The following is a 24,172-nucleotide window of genomic DNA, read 5'->3' on the forward strand; positions in this document are numbered from 1 at the left end:
AAACATGAATATGAACATTAAAAGCATAATTTTGCTTGATATTTGGCCAGATCAAAGGTACCAACAGGCTTTACACATATCAAGTACATGTATACTCAACTCTTTAATGTTGTAAGAATTGGATGATAGTAAAGTCAAATTTTTACAGTGGGGAGAATCTAGCATGTAAATCCACAGCAGAATGAAATCAGCTACTTAGGGGGAAAATTACCTTGGACAAACTAAAACATATTCAAAATGTCACACAAAACTTCCACCCAAGTACCCCAAAATCTTGCTGTAATGTGCTTGTTTGTTTTGATATGGCAATTTTGGGTGTGTAGCATTACCGATAAAATACACTGGCCTGAAGAAAAAGTTGTGATTAACTTGGTGTAAAATACACTAAGATCTCCTACAACTTGAAAGAAAGTGAATGAATACATAGATGTATAGGAAAACATTACAGAATCAAACTCCTTAACTGTTAAGAAAGTGTAGGCATTAAAGGTTAAGCAACTTGCAAGGTTTGGCAAAACTTATGTACACAATTATTTCTTCTTGAAAATCTTAGCAACACTATTCAAACTTGAATGTTAATGTTTATACAATATCATCATGGTTAAAAAGACATGTTTTCATTATTATCTGTCAATTTCTGTTTAGATTTCAAACACTCTTGAATAATCTTCATAAAATTCATTCATTTTTTTGCAAGTTCAACACTATTTACATTTGCGATTCTCTATATCTCATCTTAAGATTATTTATGCTATCAAAAGAAAATGCATGTAGTTTTCAAAAACTACCAAGCATCTTGATAATAATTTCTTTTCGTCACTCATTGTAGAAAATGCATGGAATGAAGATAAACTAGTAAGCCATTTATAATCATTCCTCATGTTGGTCAATCATGTCTTAGAAGCTTTAAAGCATAAACTCTGATGAAAAAAAATAATTATATTCTCAAAAATCCTTCAGCCAAGGTTGCTATATAGCATCATAAGAACCATGGGTTTATCTGTGAAGCTTTCTAAACTGTGTATGAAGCAATTATTAACAGGAGGGTGTTTCACAAGACTAAGATCGACTTTAAGTTGGACTTAACTATGGCAGGCCATTCATGCCACTGGCTGCTCTCACCATTATGATCTTCAGATAATAATTTTTCCTTCAATAATGATGAATTATCAAAAAATGTAAATTCTGTAGATTTGTAACCATGATTTGAACATCACTTGAGAGACCAATGCCAGTAAATGGTGAGAGAAAACAGTGGCATGAACAGCCTGCCATAGTTAAGTCCAACTTAGAGTCAATCTTAATCTTTGTGAAACACCCCCCAGGGGGAATAACATTGAGGGTATCCAGAATTACAAAGTCAAGGTTTAGTATGATATAAATCGTGATAGTGTTTCATGGTCCTTTGTTCATCAAAGGGAATGTTTGCATTATATATGTATATATGTATAGGTATATTTCACTGAAGAGGGCTCATCTGATAGGTGACATCACTTGGAAATCACTTCTTTCTTCATCTAAGTGGAAGAATTGTCTTGTTTTGGTAAGCTGATTACCGTTTTTGCTGTACTTCATCGGCAACAGCACCAGGTACAACAAAGGTCTGAAGAATCTCGCCGCATAGTAAGTGAGAGCTTATCAAAACAGGTAATACTTCCACTGATTGTGAAGAAAGAAGCAACTTTCAATGGGCATATTTGGATTGGTAGTTTTGTTGAGCATTGTCAGAAAATTGATACTTTTTATAAGTGGAAATTACCTCCCCCCCCCCCCCCCCCCCCCCCCCCCCCCAAAAAAAGATATACTATCAAAAAGTTGTATCAAACAAGGATTATCACAAAGGATTTAATTGAAGTCATTCATAAGGTTTGCTTAACATCTCAACAGACGATATAGCCGATGTGTGCTCAAGGAAGGCTCCCAATCAAATCTAACCTGGCCTTCCAAAACAGATATATTGACTGCCTAAAAGCTGATGGGGTATCAATACATAATGACTTTGAAGTATCAGATTGCATGAGGTTACATAACAAGTTCCCAGGCGGTGAGCTAAATTTTTGTCTCTCCATGGCCCCTGTACATCTACCGGTAATGAAGTTTGGCAGCTTACTAAAATTACATTCCCCAACTAAAGGTTTACCAACACAAGAGGGCGCCATCATTTCTTCTTGTCATCTTTCTTTGGTCCATTTCCAGCTTGTGGCTGTAAAAGCAACAAATAGAAGTTTACATCATGTAACTGTAAAAAGTTCAACCACTTCAACCAAAAAGCTTATATTTATCTTGACATGGAATAATGACTTGTAACATTAGATATGAAATGATGGTTTCATCAAGTAGAAATATTGAGAAATAAACTGAAAACATGTCTAACAAAAATACTTCAGGTCTAACATTTGTGATTTTTTTTCTCTTTCATTAAATAAATAAACTTGTCTGTGGTGTGTGAATGTAAGTTTTGTTTGACCCAGGTGACCCATTTCATATTTGTACCAACTTGAAATAGGAAGAAAGGGAATTTCCCTTTTGGATTGCATGCTTTATCTAGCCCTTTTCCCAATTTTTCTGGGCATCCTCCCGGACATATGTTACTTCTGATACAGCGGGATTGGGAAGACTTGTTTGTAAAAAAGTCTCTGATTGATAAATCCCACAGGGTGTATTGCCTATAAGTTGTTATTCAAATAATTCAAACATGCCATGCAGCAGCATGAAAGTTTTCAAGTGTGCTGATTGTTATGAAGAGAGTCCATGCAGTTGAGCCTTAAAAATAATTTTACATATTTTACATATATTTGAATACATGTACACCTGAGAGCCATATAACAATAAATTTACATGCTTCTGGCTCTTAAATGACAATGTTACCTTTTCCAGGACAGCATTTAGTTTTAGAGCTAAATTAAATTGATCACAATATTTTTCTTTTAATGCTACAGTGTCAAAATAAATCATATTGTCTCTGAAAACAATATACATGGATGAGAATGTTATTGTAAAGTTTTTTTTAAATTGCCAATTATGATTGAAAAATAATGGAATTCAGAGCTCACATTGTGTAGCCGATTTAAGGATGAGAGCTGTTTTAGTTTTAACATTTCCTGGCAATATAGTCATGAAACAAAAATGGATACAGGGTGTGCAAATTTTGCCCTTTCTGCTCATATATCTTGAATATTTCTTAGGGCTCTGAATCAAATGTGATCATGATTGAGCCAAACCACAAAATGAAGAATGATTGTCCTGAGGGAGATAAAGAAAGATTTCAAAATTTGAGGGATTTGTGCAGCTGCAGTGAAACTAGGAAACACTAATCAGGCATGTCAACCCTGTTAAAATTGTGCATGTTTTATTTTACAACGTATTGCAAGGCACGGTGATGTTCACATAAGACATTGCTGATTAGCTATCACATAGGTAACAATATTCATTAAACATGCTAATTATGTGCACACACGGATTTAGTGACCAGTTTCAAAGGAGCGGAAAATGAACACCAAACTAACAATCGCGTACATATTTATAATTTTGCGTGGTTATTTTTGTGTTTCTCAGGTGGTGAATGAACATTTACCACTATATATTCCTATAGAATTTTCTAGTCGCAATTTAAATGTCCACACATGATGTTGCGCAGATGTAATTTTGTCTAATCTGAATGGGGTCTAGCTAGCTTACCTGAAGGATAGAGAATGAACAGGTGAGATCTTGAGTGACAATCATTACCCCTGCAGCATTGTCAAACTCTCCACAGTAGTTGGGCGCACTGAACAGTGTGACGAGCTTCCTCTTCTGGAAAAACTGGTATCCATCCTCTACCACCTGTAGTTTAGAATTAGAAGAGAGGGGGTAAGAGGGGGAGAGACGGGTGAGAGGAAAGAGAGGAGGAGGAGAGAGGGAGAGATGGGGGAGAGAGGGGAGAGAGTGAGAGAGGGGAGAGAGGGGAGAGAGGGGAGAGAGGGGAGAGGAGATGGGGGAGAGAGAGAGAGAGGGGGGAGGGGAAAGAGAGGGGGATGGAGGGTGGGAGGAAAAGAAGTGAGGGAGACAAAAAGAGTGAGAAAAGGGAAGACAGGGTGACAGATACAGTACAAAGAAAGAGAAGAAAAGAGAAGAAAAGAAAAGAAGAGAGAGAAAGAAAGATAAAGAGAGAGGTTGTGATTAATAAGAAATGGGGATGAATGTAGAGCATATGAGATGGGAACAAAGATTTGAAGTGAGAGACAGAGAGAGAGAGAGACAGAGAGAGACAGACAGGAGTACAATACAAAATTAAAAATAGAGAGAGGTGGGGGGAGAGAGACAGACAGGAGTACAATAAAAAAATAAAAAAATAGAGAGGAGAGAGAGGTGGAGAGAGAGAGAGAGAGAGAGAGAGCGCGGGAGGGGAGACATTGTTGGTTTAATCACGAGGGTAGTGTTTATCTTGCTCTGATTTGATATTCCCAGGGCTCACTTACACTCCCTGACTGTTCTCTCCTATTCATAAATTAGATATACAGTCACAATGTTCAACCCATCTCTACAAGAAGATGGCAGATTGGGAAAACTATTAGGTTACAACTGAATTTGGTTTCAGAGTTTGTCTTAATTACATTAAGCATGTGTTTACAGTGTATATCAGACTGTTCGATTTGTGCCAATTCCACAAATGGCACATACAAAATTCCTTATGAGTTCTCTAATTTGTCGGATTGGATTATTGTGGCATTATTGAATCTCAGGATATTCAGAATGTCAAAGAAAGAGAGTGAGTATCCAGGCAACTTCAGTGACACATATTTTGCTCTACTTAGATAAATTTATTGAGAATGCTGATTTTGTGCAATCATCAATCAACCTTAATGGAGATTATAAAACAATGCCTTTTTATGGAAAATATGTTTCTAGGTATCAACAACCGATGAATTATCCTTTTCCATTTGATTAGCATGTAACATTAACAACATGAATTGAAATTTGCCACTTTATATAGCAGGTTCTAATCAACTTTTTTGTTAACACATTGAAATTTAGTCCATAATTTGATGGCAAGCAGGATGATATGCGTGATGATAGTATGAATCTCCTTTAAAATTTCTCCTGTTGTTGAAATGATATCTACATGTAAAATGTATGTCAATACATGTCCAACACTAGCACAAATAGAATTGTTGTTATCGTTATGGAAAATTAACCTATTCATATACAAACCATGAATCTATTTTTTAAAATCTTACATGACTGTGTCACATTGTCAATAGGTTTGAATACATGGATACATCTAATTGAAAATGAACTTTTTTCTTCAACATCACTCATCAAATAATCAAATTTAAAATCAAAACAAAGTATTTTGTTGGTGATGCTAACCTGATGTGCTCTGACAATGAGACTGAGTTCATTCTTCTTGAGGAAATGCCTGACCACATCACCACCAAACGTATAGGATACTCCTCGATCATTCTCTCCCCAACCTGTGATGTCCTGTTAAGATACAAAACAAAAAAGAAACTTGATTCGATTTCTCAATACATCTGCTAAGTGCAAGAAGGCCAAGCTTTAACTGTCTTATCAATTAATGCCTTCTGGCTCTTAAGACGATTTAATTTGTTTGTTTTTGCACCCAGTATACACAGTACACCAAGGGCCTAATGAGACCAATCTTTGAAAGAATTGTATGGAAGGTAACACATAGAAGATAAATCGCATTTGTGATAATTTTCTTTATGACTTACATGTACTGTTCTGATGTTGCCTCAATTTCGTTTTGAATGTTTTATGATCAGTAAGAAATTTGTTACTTGATATTTAAGTCTTTTCATTTATTTTTCATATTTTATTCTCAATTGCCACTTGCCTCCAAATCTTGTAGTAGACTTATAAGATATTGCTACAGGCCTTTGGACAGGAATGTTTCCCATTTCTAGATTTGATTGACTAATCTACATTCCAATTCAGTTGTCAATAAGTTTCAGCCAGAGTGTCAGAATTGAATGTGAACCATGGCATGAAATATAAGCTCAACACACATGTAAGGAGGAAGTCTAGCTGCAAAAAAACAAAAGGAACATATAAGGAATCACACAATCACAGCTGGTGCCACTGGCAGCTCATCAATGAATCAAATCATTCTTTGATGTGATATTGGATACATTGCATAACGGTGATTATCGATGATGACAACCATGATGATGGTGATGACTGATGAGGATGTTGATGATGGTGATGATGAAGATATTGCTGATGATTCATGATGCTAATAATGACAATTAAATTGATGATATTAAAGAACGTTGTGATTATGATCATGACTATGATTAGGTCGAGAGTGATGAGACTTTGGACAAATGCTTAGAACATATTCACATCTACTTTAGAGAGCACACTGTGATTTAGATTTGAAATAGGTTAAATAGATTCATTTTAAAATTGAGACAACTTATCAGCAATGAAAGGCCTCAGAAGGATTGTTGTGATGACTTAATACCAATGGTCTAGGAATAAGTAAACCAATTGTTCTTTAAACCAAAATGGCTTTGTTAGTGTCCTTAGGTGAAAGCCTCATTTCTCAACAACTTATGCAAACAAGTGATCTCTTTGAAGAGAATGAAACTATTAACAATGACAGTTAGGATTATCCTGATGATAGTATTGAATGAATACGGTGATGATCTTGACAAGTCAATTTGGAAGCATCCTCATGAGTTCACATCTACTGCAGAAAGCAAATTTGGATTTAGATTCCAAAATGGTTTTTCATTGAAACATGTACTAATGAAATGGGTCCCTGGATGTGTCTTTTCATGCAACTTCATTTCACTAAACTACCATAGTAGAATATTTGAACAGTAAGAGGTCACTGACCTTTAAGCATCTTGGTTTCTCAGTTTACAAGGCGAAATATATGAGAAATGGCAATATAGGACTATCCCATCTAACCTTAAGACAACTCTATACAATCTCCTTTGAAGGAGGAGAAGGATGGGCAACTAGAAATCTCCACTCACTTTGGTTATTCACATGTGTATAGAAAGCACACCATTAGCCTTGTTCACATGACAAGATAACCAACCACCACAATACATAAACAACAACTAAAAGGCTATACACAGCAAAATGTAACTATTTGCTCATAGTGCTCATTCACATTCCTAAGTCCTTCTAACACAAATAAATATTTAGGATTGAGGGCCTATGATGAACACAAAGCTACATGCTTACATGTGAAATGGTTTACGTTTTTGTTCAGGACAGTTTACCACAACATGTATGAACAAGGTTTCAAGAGGAGGTATATGGTCTCTTCGAAACATCAATACTTGTCAAATTGGGAACATCTTGAAGGAGAAATTTCCTGTTAATGAGTGGGAGATTGGTACTGAAGGATTCACGCTCGACTTAAACTCGTCACTCGACAAAAGAATTTGAAGATGACTATAAGCCTTAGGGGAATTACCCCCCCCCCCTTGTTTTCCCCTCCCTCCTCTCTCTCTCTCTCTCTCTCCCTTTCTCTGTGAACACACATACTCTTAATTATAGCATTTGGATGTCATAAGACTGCTTTCTCATCTGTTGTAAATGTAATCAATTTCTGTCATGGCTGTATTTTGAAACAAAAACAAAAATCAAATTTCATAATGGAAGAATACCTGCTTGTATAGAGGTTTAAAGGCATTTTCATTTAATTGCTGAAATTTATGATTTAACCATATATTCATGATATAAATTTGATTTTTTTTTTCCCCCTACGTTCCCTGCATCCAGTCCAATACTTAAAATACATTGATATACAATAACTAATTCTGCCATTATCATAACTTAGAATAGATGAACAATAGTTCAGGGTTTGACAAGACCAAGCAGTCACCCAAAATGTTGAATAAAAGGTTTAAACAGAATACGTCAGAACTGAATAAATAACGTATGACAACATGTTTTCTCATTCAGACTTCACTTCATTGACGTCTGCTCTCTAAAATTAGGTTGACATTCTCAAAGTGGACATGCATCTGAACAACCTATGTGCTGTTTATAGTTCTGAGTGCCAAATATATCGCATGGATTCTGTCACGGTTATCTAAACTAAATAACCATTACAGCAGCCACTTAAGGCATGTTGTCATCAGCTCGAGATTGCCAAATAACCTGCTATTTTAACTATCCCGATTGCAGAATATCTAGCTAATTTGCGTCTTCATCAGCCCGCAGTTGCAATTAGCGGGATATTTGGTTGAGATGATCATTCAAGGATATCTTGGGCAAGTTTGTAAAATATCCTGCTATTTGGCAAAATATCCCGCTATTTGTCCGGTGCGTCTTCACCAGCCCAAAGACTCCACTATGCACACTATGCTGAGCAAAATATCTTGAGCTCGGGTTTCGAGGTTGATCCTCAAGCTGATGAAGACGCGATTTTTAACTTCAAGCTTATTTCCCAAATCAGAGATAGCAGGCTATTTGGCAATCTCAAGCTGATGAAGACATACCTATAGCCTCCCCTTTTGTGTGCCCCTAACATGATGTGATAAGCAGACATACTACATGTCAACGACTGATGAGATTTGGTCTGTCTTCGGCTCACCACATGCACCACAGGGGTGACCATAACTCACAAGCATAGCGTGCTTCAGGAATGATGAGGGAATGATGCAGTGCGACACGTTGTAGAAATGAAACCATCCTTTTTGTTTCCTTGGTTAATGTTTACGAGCTATTGTTTAATTCGGTCTGTGGTGAAGGTTGAATGTCCGAGGACACTTCACATGTGGTTCATGGTTAGAAGTCGAATCTGATCTAGCTGCAAGAAGCCTTACCACTAGAGTTGAACTGATCTTGCTTTTTCTATTCAGGGGTATGTAAAGGGATCGAGGATACACTACTAGAATAACTGCTTGTATTCCCCTTCCTCATGGGTGATGGATTTCACTGAATATGCTACTGACAAGCAATAATCAATCATATTTTTTAAGAGGAAGGCAGAAAAAGAAATTTTGTCATTTTGAATGCTATACTTAGGTGGGGCTAACCATTTACCCACCCCTCCCAGGTAGATAAGGAAAAACTTGGATAGTTATAATGCATTAATTGGCAAGTGATATGCATTGATAATTTGGTTGTACGCAAGTTTGTTCTGCATGTTTTGTCATGTGCCAAGAGAGTTTGGCATATAAAGGATTGAGAAGATTTAACTGATTTAGATACGCTGAAGAAATAATAGCAAAACTGACAAGGAAGTGGCCATTACAAGATCAACCACTCTCCCGGCCCCTCCCAGCTAGGCAAGCTGATAAAAAGCTGGATAAGCCACAGCGTAATCAAATAAATAACAGGCATTCCCTGGCATTCCATTGTCATGTCCCATCCCTGAGGTGATGTACACAAATACCCGGCATACTCCAAATGTCACTGCGTGGCAAACAGGTATCCCGTTTCCACACGGAACGCAGCGTTAACAGATCCGTCATTCAGCAGCGCCTCATCACGACCGCGTTAAACAATTTACACAGTATTTTCCAGCCTGCCACTGTTGACGTATGGAAATAGAGTTACCCAGAATAAAGGAGGTGGGTTGAAAGAGGGGGAACGGAGATTGTATCAACCGATTACAAACAGTAAGCCTCTACCCACAACAGAATCAATATTAAACTATACATAATAAATTGCAAGGGAATTAGAATTCAGGTGGCATTTAAATCGTTGCAATCGTTGCTCAAATTTGAGCAGTGGATTATGATTAATCTACCCACCTACTTGAATTCCTTTACTGCTTTCCTTACTATATTATTATGTCATTATGCTAAGGTAAAGATAAGGATTTTAAAGAGTCTGCTGAGAGCCAGAAGGGCATTATCTTTAATGTCATGGATAATTATATTGGCTACGCCCTTGTGGCTCTCAGCAGTCGATTTTATGCAGTTTCATACCACACATTTAATAGAGAAAGATTGGTACTCAGCTCCGGGTTATTCTTAATCTGATTTTGTCAGAATTCTGAAGGCACTCAGTGCATTCAGTTGATTCCTTCCTACCAGGTACCCACTTATACCACCTGGGTACAAAGAGGCAAATGCAGAATAATGTCTTCACAGGGACCATAGTGCAGCAGCACGGTCTTTGATCTATAGGCCAATGACTTGCATCTGATTTGCCCACACAACACCTCTAGTCAGGTGAATTACACACCAAATGATTGAAATCCAATAAAGGAAAATGCACTCTAGGATAAATAGAAAGGGATAATCTACAATGACCTTTTGCATATCACAGGATGGTAGATAAGTCAAGCAGGTTGGATAGGATGGAGAGAGGTATGATGTCTTCCTTCTATCACGATGAAATGAATGATGCAGGTCGACCAGCCTTTAATTTACCCGGAGGCACACACCAGCTCTCCATCATTCTTCATCTTTGAGTAAACCCGACAGACGGCCAGCCGAGTATTACTCAAACTCGGCAGATATCCCATCTCCATCTTAGAAGTGAAGCTTTGTTTGAGCTCGAATCATGCACTTTACCCGTCTCCCGTGGTCTCCCGTGGTCTCCCGTGGGTGGATGGGGGGATCGTGTTTCTAAGATGAGGACAGGTGAACTGTTTTGCCCGATGGCTATTTCAACAGAAATATGATAAGCTTCCATTTTGGAGTCCTATAGTCTGCTCAATGCTTCATGTCTATCCTTGCTCTAATGCACGTAGCTAACCTGTAGATATCTAGGCAGAGCGTTTTATTCTATGAAACACAAGTAACCCATATCACAAATGCTGCTTAGGATGTTACCTTAACTTTTTGATTACATATTGTTTGTGTAGATTCAGAAGGATGACTTAATCACTGTTACTTAGAATTTGCAACAACAAACAACCCTGAAAATATGCTGAAGCACAATTTGACATTTGATTAAACAGCTAAAGACGATGTTGTGGGAGAAATAAGAAAAACACACCAACAATGCACAGCTGAGCACAATTTCATTTGTGTGTTGTAAGTAAAAACATTTATACCATTTTGTCTTGACCAAAATTCCTCAAAAGATATCTTACCTAATGGGCCTTCGAGGCAGGCGTAACATAAATTGTATTTTTTGTAACGATAGTCAAATGAGTTGTGACAGGAAAACTATATCACTATTTTTTTCCCCTTTTTTTTTCTTCTTCTTCTTTTGTTGGGGGGGGGGGGGAGAGAAGGGTCACAAATGCCTAACAAAAACCTGACAACTTATGTTTCGTGTCACAGTTCAAACCATAGTCCCTTAGTGACTTCAAGACTGCAAATCAAGTTTGATCATATACATACAATGTACCTTGGGTAATAATGTGAACAATGCCACTCAAAGCAATCAATATTGTGCACTGTATGTTACTAATATAATGGAGTTCCCTCTATTCCAGTCTCTCTCTCTCTCTCTCTCTCTCTCCCTCTCTCTGTCTCTTTCTCTCTCTATATATATATATATCTACACTTTCTCTAGATATATACCTACGCTCGGGTGACATTGGAACCATGCATGTTGCTATGGTGATTATATTTATGTGCTTTGCACTGTTCTACTGAAGGTCTACCACCTCATTAGTGAATTTAAAAGGTAAGACATTATCATTTCAAGGATTGTCATCCTCGTTATCTTTATTCAGTGGGCTTTTAGTGCTAATGAGCTTTGGACTATATAAATCCAGATTTATTATTTTTATTTTGATCAGATTACTTTAGTATATTCTGCCTTCAAGAGATTACATGTAATGTGTTTGTTCATGAGAGGAAGATAGATGACTGATTTCTTTAGGATTGACAATTTGATAAAGCTTTTCTCTTGTCATATTTCAGCAATTAATAGGATAACAAAGATTTTTTTCTAAGAATGAAAAAGTAAAAGAAAACAAACATCTACTGAACAATTCTGGATTGACATCTTACTTCTCTTACTTACTCACTTAATCTAATCTAATCCTAATCCTAATCTAATCTTATCAAGAATGTAGATCAATGTTCCTACCTCATCAGGATCAGCCCATAAGAGATCACACACCAGTCCATGATCAGGGATATCCAGAGGTCTGCTGATATGTCTTAGCTGATCCACTTGGTTTAAGTCAGGTGACAGTCCCCCGTGCATACAGAAGATTGTACCTTCAACTACAGCGGCTGCAAAGCAAAACCAAGAAAAAAGGGGGATTAATTCATACTTTGGGTATGAAGACAAGCAATTCCAAAATATATCGAGTATATACAGTTAACAACTAAATTATTCATACCCTTACCAAATTTGTAATTTTTCAAGCCTGTGAAAATTTGATTTGTCCAGATTTATGTTTCTTGAGAATGTGACATATTAAAGCTTACATCTGAAAGTATTTAGGAAAGGCCCTAATTCAACATGTCCACCTTTCATTTTTGAGTACACAAAGATCATCAAATTTACAAGGGGTATGAATAATTTATTTGCTAAATGTAAGTATCATGAACACTGATAAAAAATGATTTATAAACTGACTTGATATACACTGTACATGTGTATTTTTCCTGTGTCGTTCCACTGTCTCATTTCAATTGGTTGCTCCTAAAGAGACTTTAAGAATATACTACGTTCATATCTCATGAAGATACACAAATATATTCCTAAAATACCATCTCACAAGATGGCTGCAATACTTCCATTTGGGGGAGGAGCAATTACCTGATATTCTCTACTCATGTGGTTCTAAAATTTAAAAAAAATTACTACCCTTTCGTTTATTTTTTGAGTCGGACAGATTTTGTTGAAAAGTCACCCCCTATTTTTGTATCAATATGATTTTTTTTTTTTTTTTTTTTTATTTTAGTTTTTTTTATATAGCGCTTAATACAAATGTCTCTAAGCGCTTTACAAATATATACTATTACCCCGGTCATTGGATTCAGTGCTTGCCCGCACACACTGTGTGCACAATCTCCACTCCCTGGGTAGCATTCCAGCCGGGCGTTACTTGACGCTCACAAGCTGTTTGACCAACAATGACGGTCGCATCCTACCGGGTACCCATTTAACACCTGGGTGTTCAAGTGTAAATGAAAATACTTTAAGTAAAACAAATTATTGGGAACCAAACAAAATACTGCTGAATAATAGAAGCCTGTAGAAAATGTGAATGTGTGCAATGATTCTTTATTTTTTTAACTCTTTGCCAGGAACTGAGTTTATGGATTACCAAATTTGATAATGAATAATGTAGAATGTTTATTGCATTTGAAAGGCTGAGTAGGTTGTACATGTAGCAACACCTTTAGGTTTGGCAGACACTATAACGAGAGTCAAGGTCGGCTCAATTATCGATTCGATCAGTGACCCATCTCCCCCTACTGATAGCATGGGTCTGTTTTCATTACCAAACAATCAAATCAGATTGTTTCATGTTATGAAGTAATTATATAAACTTTCACACACACAAAAACAATAGCACATATCTGTTTAAAAGGCATAGTATGGTTGTACATTAAGCAAAGCCTTCAGGTAAAACAGACAATGTAGAACAGCCAAGGTCAACTATATTATCAAGTTGATTAATGACGCAACCTCCCCCTACTGATGGTATGGGTCTGTTTTCTTGATTGTTTCATGTTGTGATGTAATTATTTAAACTTTCACACACACAAATATACAATAGCACCTATCTGTTTGACAGGCAAAGTATGGTTGTACATCAAATGAAGCCTTCAGATATGACACACACTGTAGAACAGCCAAGGTTGGCTCAATCATCCAGTTGATTAGTGATGCAACCTCCCCCCACGGATGGTATGGGGCTATTCTCATTACCAAGCCATCAAATCTGATTGATCAAAGTAGGTTGTTCTCATGGCCTTAATCTTTAATCACTCTGTCTGGCTGACAAGGTCAACTTTTAAATTGTGTTAAGATGACTAAATCAGTCAGAACTAGGCTTCACAGCTACATTGAATCACAAAATCAAAGTTAACATAATAAAATGTAGACAATATTTGTAAAGGGAAATCTAACATTAACTGCTTTCCTCTCTTAAAAATGAACCAACAAAAATTTCTCTGATGTTGTTCATGGTATGTATATTCTTAAGAGCTCTGAATAACAGACACAATCAAGTTTTAAATTGAATTCTATTACATGCGGGCAAAGTCAGTTTAGGCCCTGACCTTTCCCAAATCAAACATTAGAGTTACATTAGAGTTACGACTTAGATGTTGAACATAGATGAATGTAAAACCTTTACGTTTATTTAGTATTGCGTGGGTATGTCAGCACATGTACAAATACAACCATTGTCAATAGCTTTTAACTTCTTGCTCCAATGCTGACATGCTCATTCTGTTATACGGCTGACTGGGACCACTTATCGGGTACGTAATTACAATAAGAGGGATGTCTCTATCATGCCGGTATATGCTCATTATTGTTCTATTAACCCTTATGAAGCCGCCAAGATGACATACATATTTCACAAGGAAGATTTCATGACGCAGGATATTAATGGTAGTTGTTGTTGTTTTTTCAATCTTGATGCAAAACAGTGCTCCATGGTATTGGTATTGAAAAAAAATACAATTCACAAGCCTACTTTCAATTACAACAACTCAAAAAAAAAATTAACGCACATACATGTCCGATGATTGAATTTAGGTGGTTAGAAAAAGCACATGGATCTGAAAAGATCAGGGGTGATAGTAAGCACTAAAAAAAAATAGGTTTTTTGTTTTCCCCTCAACCCTCAACGCCCCCCTTGAGTAAAAAAAAAAAGAAGAGGATTCGCGGGGAAAAAATGGCATCTATAACAACATTCCCCCCTTTCGAGTAAGAAAATTGTGGAAAAAATAGGGCAAAAAAGGGAAGAATAGAGAAAATAAGGGGGAAATCGGGAAAATCAAGATAAAATAGGGAAGAAGAAAAAAAAATTTTTTTTTTTTTTAATCGGGAAAAAATCAAAAAAATCGGGAAACCGTTTTAAATCAGGTTTTTATCAGGCCTGAAAGATTGAGCTATCAGTGCCAATACTATTGTCTAATTGAGATAAGCAGTAGACAAAGAGGTTGTAGAAACAATCATTTCATGATAGCTATCAAATGCATTTTAACAATCACACTATTTATGTCAAATAGTCTACTTGACAACTGATACTGAATCCCTCATATCATTTAATAACTACATGTACCTGGAATACTATTAACTGCAGTTCTCTCCAAGTGATTAATGGATCTATAAACATGTTTCCCTTCATCAAGCCATAACTTTAATACAATCACATACAGAGTATTATTGGAGACAAAGAGTAGACTATTATGTCATTTATTGTCCATTCCTCTATCGAGTGTAATAAATATGTCAAAACATTAATGTACAGGATTGATTGTTCTCAAGCATGCTAATAGAATTATTATACATGGAATGGTTTATTGAGATTATAAAATCAATCATAAAATAAAAGGTCCAAACTGTATGATAATGTACCAACATACCCAAAAAAATTATGTTGCAATAAAGCTTGCACATTTATCTCTTTTTGAGTGTGTGTATTTTGTGGTTGATCCTTGCTTTTTGATAAATCAAGTTTTTGCTTTAATATGTTCCAAGAATAGGCATTTATTACAAAGCTTTCTGGTTTTAAAGCCATCAGATAACAAATTTAAATGGGAGGAATAATTCTGTCCTATAACTTGTTGAATTTTGAATTCTTTCATTCCCATGGGCTCAAATGGGTTCAGGAGTAAATGGGTCCATAGATTATATTTATATCATTAATTAAATATAAATAAACTCTAGTAGTTAATCAAAAGATGCCAAGGAGCTTTTTAAATCTCAGTCATCTCCGACAAAAGTATGAGTGTATTATTACTGCATGTAGATACTTAGTAACAACTTTGATGACGTATGGTGATTTAAAAAAAAAAATGTTATTATTCTTTCGTTTCATTTTTGCTTTTTGTTATTATAACAAACATTATCCATCTTGTTTTTAGGTCAAGCATGGATAGTATCCATAGGCAGGTCTAGAGGTATGCCTACAATGTACATGTACATGTATGTAATTTTCTAGAAATGTATATGTATAACAAGCGTCAAACTCAGTTTTATGAAGTGCACAGCTGGTAACACAATTCTTATTGAAATACATATTAAGAATGATGTCTTATCCAAGCTTTATTTCAAAGGCTTTTCTAGCTGCTCAATAACACAGACAGTACATACAAGACATTGTTTGTAAGGGTCACACTCTTACATGAATAGCGCTAATGCATCTGCCCCCCCCCCCCTCCCAACCCTGGAATAGGAGGCATTATACAAAGTTAAAAGCAAGCAAAACACCATATTTATTTCTTCTGTGACTTGAAAGATGTAGGCCTTCTGCATTGTTAAAATCCATTAACAAGATATTGGATCACAAGAAATATCAATTTTCTTTCCCTACTAATTCAAGGCATGCATGCTTTAAGTTGAATCCTTTCCACCCACACACAGAGATGTATTACTAAAAGCTAATATTCAGCAAGGGAATAGCAGAATTACTTCAAATGGATGAAAGCCTTTTAGAGGGTAGCAATAACTCTTTGCATTCAAAAGGCCCTTGGGTCCCATTACTATCACCGTTCACACTTATACACGCTCTACATTATAAAGCTATAGGGCAACTTGTAACTTGATCGGGTTAGTGTGAAATATCACTGAATGAAACTTTGAATCATCTTAGAACATTAAAAATGTAAAATGTTGCACCGTACTACTTCGGTGAGGATCATTTTTCATGTGGGGCTTTGAGCAGGAGGCAAGGGTGATGTGCAGGGGGGGGGGGGATCAAGAATAGGAGACAGCAAGAAGAAAATGAAAGGCAAATATAAAATAAAGAGCAATAGACAGGTAGAGAGACCCCCTCCCCCCCCCCCCCTCAAAAAAAAGAGGGAGAGAGAGAGATGGAGATGGAATTAAAAGCTGTAATGTGTAATGTACATACATGTATTCACAAATGACACAATATGAGAATGTCTGAAATTCTTTACATAGTAAAAAGCATTTCTGTAGATATTTTAGTCACGAGTGTGTAATCTATTCTTGAATCTTTTTTTTTTTTTTTTTTCTATTCTTGAATCTTTTATGTAAGGTACTAAAATGCAATGGAGAAATCCCTTTAGATACGCTATGTAATAGGAAAAAGGGTGGCTTTCATGCCGACCCTATTTTTCTTCACCTTCTCTCATTTCTAAATTGAGGGTGTAATTACATAAATTCCTGTCTGATATGCACACAAGTATATCTGTACAACATTGATTGCTCTGTTTCTTTCTCTGTCTGTCTGTCTGTCTGTCTCTGTCTCTCTCTCTCTTTCTCTCTCTCTCTCTCTCTCTCTCTCTTTCTCTATCACTCTAAATCACACAATATATGGGTCATCATGATCTAAAAATACAAGATTGAAACAAACACTCATTGTTATATCTCCTGCCTTCATCCTGCACACAGGCCTTAAATTAATCGACGGCCATCGACGGCCAGGCCGTCGATGCCCCTATGACTGGCCGCGGTGCCCTCCCAAAAAAAGATAAATTCACGGCCAAAAAGGCCGTGCCCTTTTTTTCAAACTGGCCGACGTGCCTTTTTTTCCAACTGGACGTGCCCTTTTTTTAAAAATTTGCGCACATAAAATCACCAATTGCGCCCATAATCATCTAAAACTAGACGGCAAGGCGCAAGTGTTTTCCGTGAAAATGCGCCCATAAATTATTAGAACAGTAAAAATACACGAATCACGAACAGTCTGCCGCCCACGAGCTCTCTTCTAGCTTCGTATTTAGTGCTAATAAGGCGCAAGTGACGTGAAAATGCGCCCTTTGTTATTATATAGGCAATGCGCTAGCGCACGTACGTACGTTCATGCGATCGCATGATATGCATATGGTGCATGCTTTTGACGCACGCACGTACGTACGTACAAATCAAAGGCCAGGATCAAGAAAACAAATCGTCAAATGGAGAAATAAACAAGCATTCAAATAGTCATTAGATATCTGTCGAGGTTTGTTTGTAGGTCTAGTTTATTATTCTATCTCAAATAGAATTTAGAATTATCTTATTAATAAGGTAAGAACACCTACGATGTTCTCGATCGTAGTTACTCTCATTTTGCCACCAGCCGACCTCGCTTCAAAAAGCTACCCCGCCAGCTTCCCAAGACGAACGTTTCGAGTCCCGGTAAAATTACGCGCTGCGAATCTCCGAGGGTGCATCGGTTTCGCTGGCAAACTTCCAGCCCGACAGCTTCCCACCAAAAGTGGCGAGAGTGTGTGTGCGAGGAACGATTTTGGTTTCGTGAATGCACGGTACGCAACTGAGCTGAGCGTGTCACTTTCAGCTGTCGAATGTCTATAAGGACATTTTTACATCTTATTTCATTAGTTAGGCCTATCTAGACCTTTCTATACAACATTTAAAAAGATAATTTCTTCAAATTTGCTCCTACTACCGAGAGAGTGGCGGAAGGTTTGTGTGTGAGGTGCGATTTTGATTTGGGATACCCGGCCCGGTAAACTTGCCAAGTCCTTCTGACTTTCGATGTTTGTGAAATTGACAATTTATTTATTCATTTGCTCATCAATATTTTTAGTTACTTTAAAATACTGTTTAATGTGCAAGTTTGATGTTCTTAATCAATCTTTCCTGTTCATATTGTTAAGATTAAAAAGTTATTAAATTGATCGTTCGATCTATTCACATTATGAAATTAACATTTGTAGACTCTCTTTGAACTTATGATTAGATAAGGGGCCTATCTGTTTTTGGAAAATTGCCCCTTGCTCTGGTAAATTCCCGTGGCAAAGGGCAAATTAAAAAAAAAATTGCCCCTTGCTCCTGGCTGCTAAATCTAAGGCTTGCGGGCCGCCGCCTTGTTTGTATGTACCGTAGACCTCTATACATTCTGTGAAGAAGCTGGTGCTAAAAGTCATGGGAAATTGATCCCGCACAAGTTTCATAAAATACACATGACATCTAACAAAAATAGAATCAATTTTTTTGGCCTCATACTCGATGCCCTTTTTGTAAAATATTTTGGCCTCGATGCCCTTTTTGTAAAAATATTTTGGCCTTGGTGCCCTTAAAAATATGAGGTACTCAAGGCCAAACTGGCCTTGCCCTAAAAATGACGAAATTTAAGGCCTGTGCACAACACGTACTATACATACACCATGATCTACTTTAGATTACATTATCCAAATTCATATGAAAGCAGGTTTTTCCACCATGTGACGCTAAAGTGACCTAGCTCCCACGCTTCGTAAGTATGGGACCAGTCTTGACCGCTGGGTGGACGAGAAAGCAGGTGACAACATATTGACTCCTTTCTTTTTGAAATGCTGTCAGGATTTGCTACGGATATTGGCTGAGTTGACCTCATTGGTTGAAGGAGGGTGTATATATCAGCAGGAAAGATCTTGGTCGAGGAATTGAATTACTGCTAGCCTCCTGCTTCTTAGCACTCATTGCTGTTATTGCTGCTTGGAATTACGTCTTATCTAGAGGCCTGTTGTTGTTTTCACCTTTTGTTTTGAGGGAGGAGCTACATGGTAAATTTAAAGCACAACTGCCCACACAAAATGTTTCCAGTTTATACTGACTAATCTATATGCAATGGACTATAGAAATGTGGAGCAGGTACACTTGACCGAGTCTCTGGTTTTTCCCAATGTTTTTTTTGTTTTAAAGCAGTTTATCATCTCATGTATAAATGAGATTTTAGGTTATTTTGGGCTCTGGGCCTCCATTTCTAATGTCTCCTTTTGTCTCTAATTTGAAATTCCCTTTCTACAACTTTACCTTTATATGGTCTGCACAAAATTCATTGTTTTTATTTTTATTTTTTAATCTCATGTTTATATAAATTTTACACTACAGTCTTTTAGCCATTTAGACAAAAGAACATCAACTCATACACTATTCTGGCTCTCAGCAAGCAAACTAATTAATCTTCTCAATATTTAATGATGGCTATGTCCTGCAAAATCATGTGCGACATGAATCTCTGACTTTAATCTCCCAACCAAATGCTATACTTATCTTTCTGCACAGCATACTAATTAGGCATCTTCATGAAAAACTGTATAGAGAAAGAGTGAGGAACAGATAGAGAGACTACTTTCCTTATTCATAACTACCCTGAATCTCACTCTTTCTCTTGAAATGTGTGTGTCTCATTTTTTCCCTGATATATCCATCAGGTGCAACTCACATAGAATGTACTAATGAGGACTCAGAATCGCAATCGGATTGAATGTCATTCCATCTTACTGTACGACACATGAAGATGTATTCATGAAACATATGGGGAGAGAAAAAGAGTGATAGAGATGTGATGTGAAACAAAGATGGAAATGAGACTGAGACAGTGGGAGAGAGTAAGAGAAATAAACTGCGAGGAGAGAAACTTGGAAAGAACGTCAAGAGACAACAAGAAATGGACAGTAGCAAGTAGCAGTGAGATTGAGAAAAGAAAGAGAAATGTGAAAAAAGAATAGGAAATAAGATAATCTAGTAATTAAGATCCAGAGAAAGAGAGAGAGATATGATGATAAAATGTTTAAATACAGACAGAAAGAGAAGGTAGAAATAGTGGAGGGGCAGAGCAAGAATGATAGAGATACATACTGAGAGAGAGAGAGAGAGAGAGAGAGAGAGAGAGAGAGAGAGAGATGATGATTAAATGCTGAAAAACAGACAGAAAGAGACAGGTGAAAGACATGAAGACAGAAAGAGGGGAGAAATAGGGGAGGGGTAGAGCAAGAAAGACAGAAATACATACGGAGAGTGAGAGAAAGAGAGAGAGAGAGTTTACACGAAAGAAGTCAGAAAGCAAAGTCAGAAAGCAATACCAGAGAAAACTTCATGTGCATGATGGCATGGAGGACAGTCATGCCCCTTTAACATGACACACATCATGCATAATATATACCAGATAGTATAGTGTGGTGTTATTTCCATTAGGAAAGGGGTGACATAATGTGAGAGTAATTAATCAAAGTACCCTGGTAACACATCTTGTCTTTGAATCAGGAGAATAAACTAGTTTACCATTTACATGTACATGCACAATTTTCTTGTTTTATAGCGCATTGTGATAGATCATTTGCTACAAGCCAGAAGGGTATGAACTCTTGCCATTAAGTTTAACACTCTTCTGGCTAATAAGCATTAATCAGGGTTAGATTAATTAGAAACAATTATGATACCCCATGCTAGTAGTAGTACCAGATAGTGATTAAATTAAATAAATATCAGATATTGAACCAAAGAGGTCAATTGAATGACCTCATTTAACTGAGTAGTGCATGTGTAATTGGAGTGCTAATTAATAATCTATTATAATTCTAATCTACGTTGTTGTTCTCTTCTCTTCACTTCTCTTCTCTTCTTTTGTTTGCTCTTCTTTTCTCTTCTCTTCTCTCCTATTCTATGCTCTTCTTTTCTATTATATTCTATTCTATTCTTTTCTTTGCTATTTTATTCTACTCTACTCAATTCTATTTGATTCTATTCTTTACTATTCTTCTCCATAAATTCCACTCTTCTCTGTTCTAATATGTTATCAAGTTATATTTATCAAATACCATTTTATCCTTTGACTCATTTTTGTTTTTTAAATGTTTCATGTTTTATCTCATGAGAATTTCCCCACATGTCTGCTAAAAATTACAAAAACTCCATGCATTTCACAAACTGCAAATGGCTGATCAAATCATTCCATTATAGGAATTTAAATGTCCCAATTAAGTTCACTGCAGACTTATTGAATGCCTGAATGAGGCCAGGTCACTGTTTAATTTGCAAAAGTAATTTTCTCCACACAAGCCCTGCAAAGCGAAATTGACATGCACAATTTTTCTAAGTCATCTTCTTGCACAGTTAAATGCAATTTAAATGCAAATTTGTACAATAGGCTTTACAGGCTTATCCTACGCAGAAGATTATTCAAACACTTGTCATTTTACATGACATTATATCAGTGGGTTCATATCTAAGCAAGATGAAATTAGGTAAAATCTGTTGTTCATGATGAGTTCCTTCTTTCAATTGTCCTCAATTTTTTTAAAGTCATTTAACATTTTATCTGCTTGCACTGCTATGCTATTTTTTTCTTATAAAGATGTATTTTGTTTAGATCATCTCCTTCAGCAAGTGCATACAATGCCTCTCAAGAAATTCACTCTAGGGCAATGCTGGAGTCTCACATGTACATTTATGTGCAAGAAATCTTGTTTTGACTAAACATACATATAGCTCCGTTTAGTCTCATTTCACAACGCCCCCTATCGTCAGAGCATGATCAGAATCAGCAGCCTAACATGTTAGCCTATGGACGTTTTTTTTTTAAATCGTTAAAAATTCATTTTTTGTTTAAACGAAAAGCACATCCACCCCGACGTACGTTATCACTAGCTCTTTCATTGGAGCCCTCATGTCTCATTGACTTTTGAAAGTTCACCCACCATAATTTTTCAAAATAGGTTGCAAGCTCGTCATTGCCTATAATACACATGTGAAACAAGTCTAACTTTGGACTCAGTTTACCAAGCGATTTGAAGATTATAGGTCGAGCACACGAAACATAAAAAGCATGAATTGTCATAGATCACTTCTGCCTATTTCATTATGTCCATTTCATCCAACCCCCCACCGTAATTTTTCCATTTAGTAAAAACAAACATTTTGCCGAGTTTAGCAAAAACATGAATATTCATGAACGGTCAGACAATACAGCCTTTTAGTACGTAACGTATAGTGAATGGAATGGGCGATGATCCGTTCAGGAGGTAGAGGTCAGTGGTTTGTGCTGGCAATGTTCCAGCGAGCGAAAATGAGACAATCGGAGCAATATATGCAAAGAACACTAGTGTTAATTGGCAATGCACAGGGGAATCAACATTTTTAGTGTTTGGTATTGTGTTTCTGATTCACAAATAGCTCTGGAGGAAATTTCTACACATTTATTAATTGTAGAAACAAAACAAAACAGAACATAGCAATCTAAGGCCTATATTTTGATAATCATATTCTCTAGAATCATTTGACTATTAAAGAGAGAAGTGAGCTCACCTATTGGTAGGCAGTTGAAGCAGTCTGTAAAGGTCTTCCATAGCTTGATGTTATATCGACGTTTGCACTCATCATAGAAACCGTATATCCTGAAGAAGAAAAAACAAGAACATTCAAATAAGCATTAGTATTGTTGTAATATACTGGATGTCTAAATGTAACAAACATTATAGTTGCAACAAATTTAGATATTCTGTATACTGTGTATTAAGGGTGGTAGAAAACATTTACGTGTATACTTGTATAGTAGTTGCACTGTATCAATGGGCAGATAATGATTACTTAGTATTGTTATTAAATCAATAGCTCTTAGATTTAAAAAAAATTATGCACCTATCTGTTATATCTCATCTCTGAAATGCGTATGGAAAGAGATAATACAGAGATAAAGGTATACATAGATAAAATATGTAAACTGAAGCAAACACAGCTTTTATAAATAATGACGTATAAATATATATCTGAAGGTTATTCCAATAACATTTATGAGATATATATAATTGCTCACTTCCTTATTATAAGTAACTAGGGTATGTGCCTTTCGAACCGTAGCTGTGATGATCTTTCTCATACACTATGTGTAAACATAAATTGAAAGCTGGAATAGTTTTGTTCTAGAGAATAATAGTTAATCTATAACAACTGGATATGTTCCTTATTCAAATTATCCTTTTGCATTGATGCATGAACTTGAAATAATGAAATCAATTCTAAAGGCATTTTTGCAAGCCATCTAATACATTTACATACATAGCACAGGTTGTTACCGCAGACAAACTGGTATTGATATGTAATGCGGGGATCATGCTTCTATGCATAAATGTCTGGGTGCAACCAAGCAACTCAGCCTGGGATGAAAATACCACAATACTATAATCAATCAAGATCATATCCCATGTATATAATGAACATAACAACTGTTCAAAGACAGTCCTTTGAGGCAATTTAAATGTAAATTGCCATGGGAAATTAGATAAGGGTTATCCTGCAGGCTGTTAGTTGTTTCTTAGATACAGGACTTTGCAATTGAGCCACTCCACTTTAAGAATTACAATTTCTGGGAAATGTTTGCATCATATTATTAACTTTTTATAAATTATGAAGTTGATGATGAAAGGAA

General features: G+C 36.4%; 1 protein-coding gene across 1 annotated transcript; it reads right to left on the reverse strand.

Moving 5' to 3' along the window:
* Nucleotides 1–1,780: 1,780 nt before the first annotated feature.
* Nucleotides 1,781–23,858, reverse strand: LOC589944 (serine/threonine-protein phosphatase PP1-2). The gene is made up of 6 exons (XM_030984945.1): nucleotides 23,803–23,858; nucleotides 23,053–23,141; nucleotides 11,968–12,116; nucleotides 5,350–5,463; nucleotides 3,679–3,822; nucleotides 1,781–2,203 (listed from the first exon to the last, which is right to left on the reverse strand). Exons 1-6 carry the CDS (start codon nucleotides 23,856–23,858, stop codon nucleotides 2,159–2,161), a joined length of 597 nt encoding a protein of 198 aa, XP_030840805.1. The 3' UTR covers nucleotides 1,781–2,158.
* Nucleotides 23,859–24,172: the final 314 nt, after the last annotated feature.

This window comes from Strongylocentrotus purpuratus, unplaced genomic scaffold (assembly GCF_000002235.5).
Source record: "Strongylocentrotus purpuratus isolate Spur 01 unplaced genomic scaffold, Spur_5.0 spur5_scaffold_14, whole genome shotgun sequence".
NCBI classification, from domain to species: Eukaryota; Metazoa; Echinodermata; class Echinoidea; order Camarodonta; family Strongylocentrotidae; genus Strongylocentrotus; species Strongylocentrotus purpuratus.

What these genes read in the sequence shown, in the direction of transcription:
- LOC589944 (XM_030984945.1), bottom strand. Translation starts at nt 23,858, where the DNA reads ATGATCCCCGCATTACATATCAATACCAGTTTGTCTGCGGTAACAACC. An exon ending in CTTCAACTGCCTACCAATAG is followed by an intron (nt 12,117 to 23,052) that starts GTGAGCTCACTT and finishes TTTGCTTTGCAG; the next exon opens with CCGCTGTAGTTGAAGGTACA. An exon ending in GTTCATTCTCTATCCTTCAG is followed by an intron (nt 2,204 to 3,678) that starts GTAAGCTAGCTA and finishes TTGCTTTTACAG; the next exon opens with CCACAAGCTGGAAATGGACC.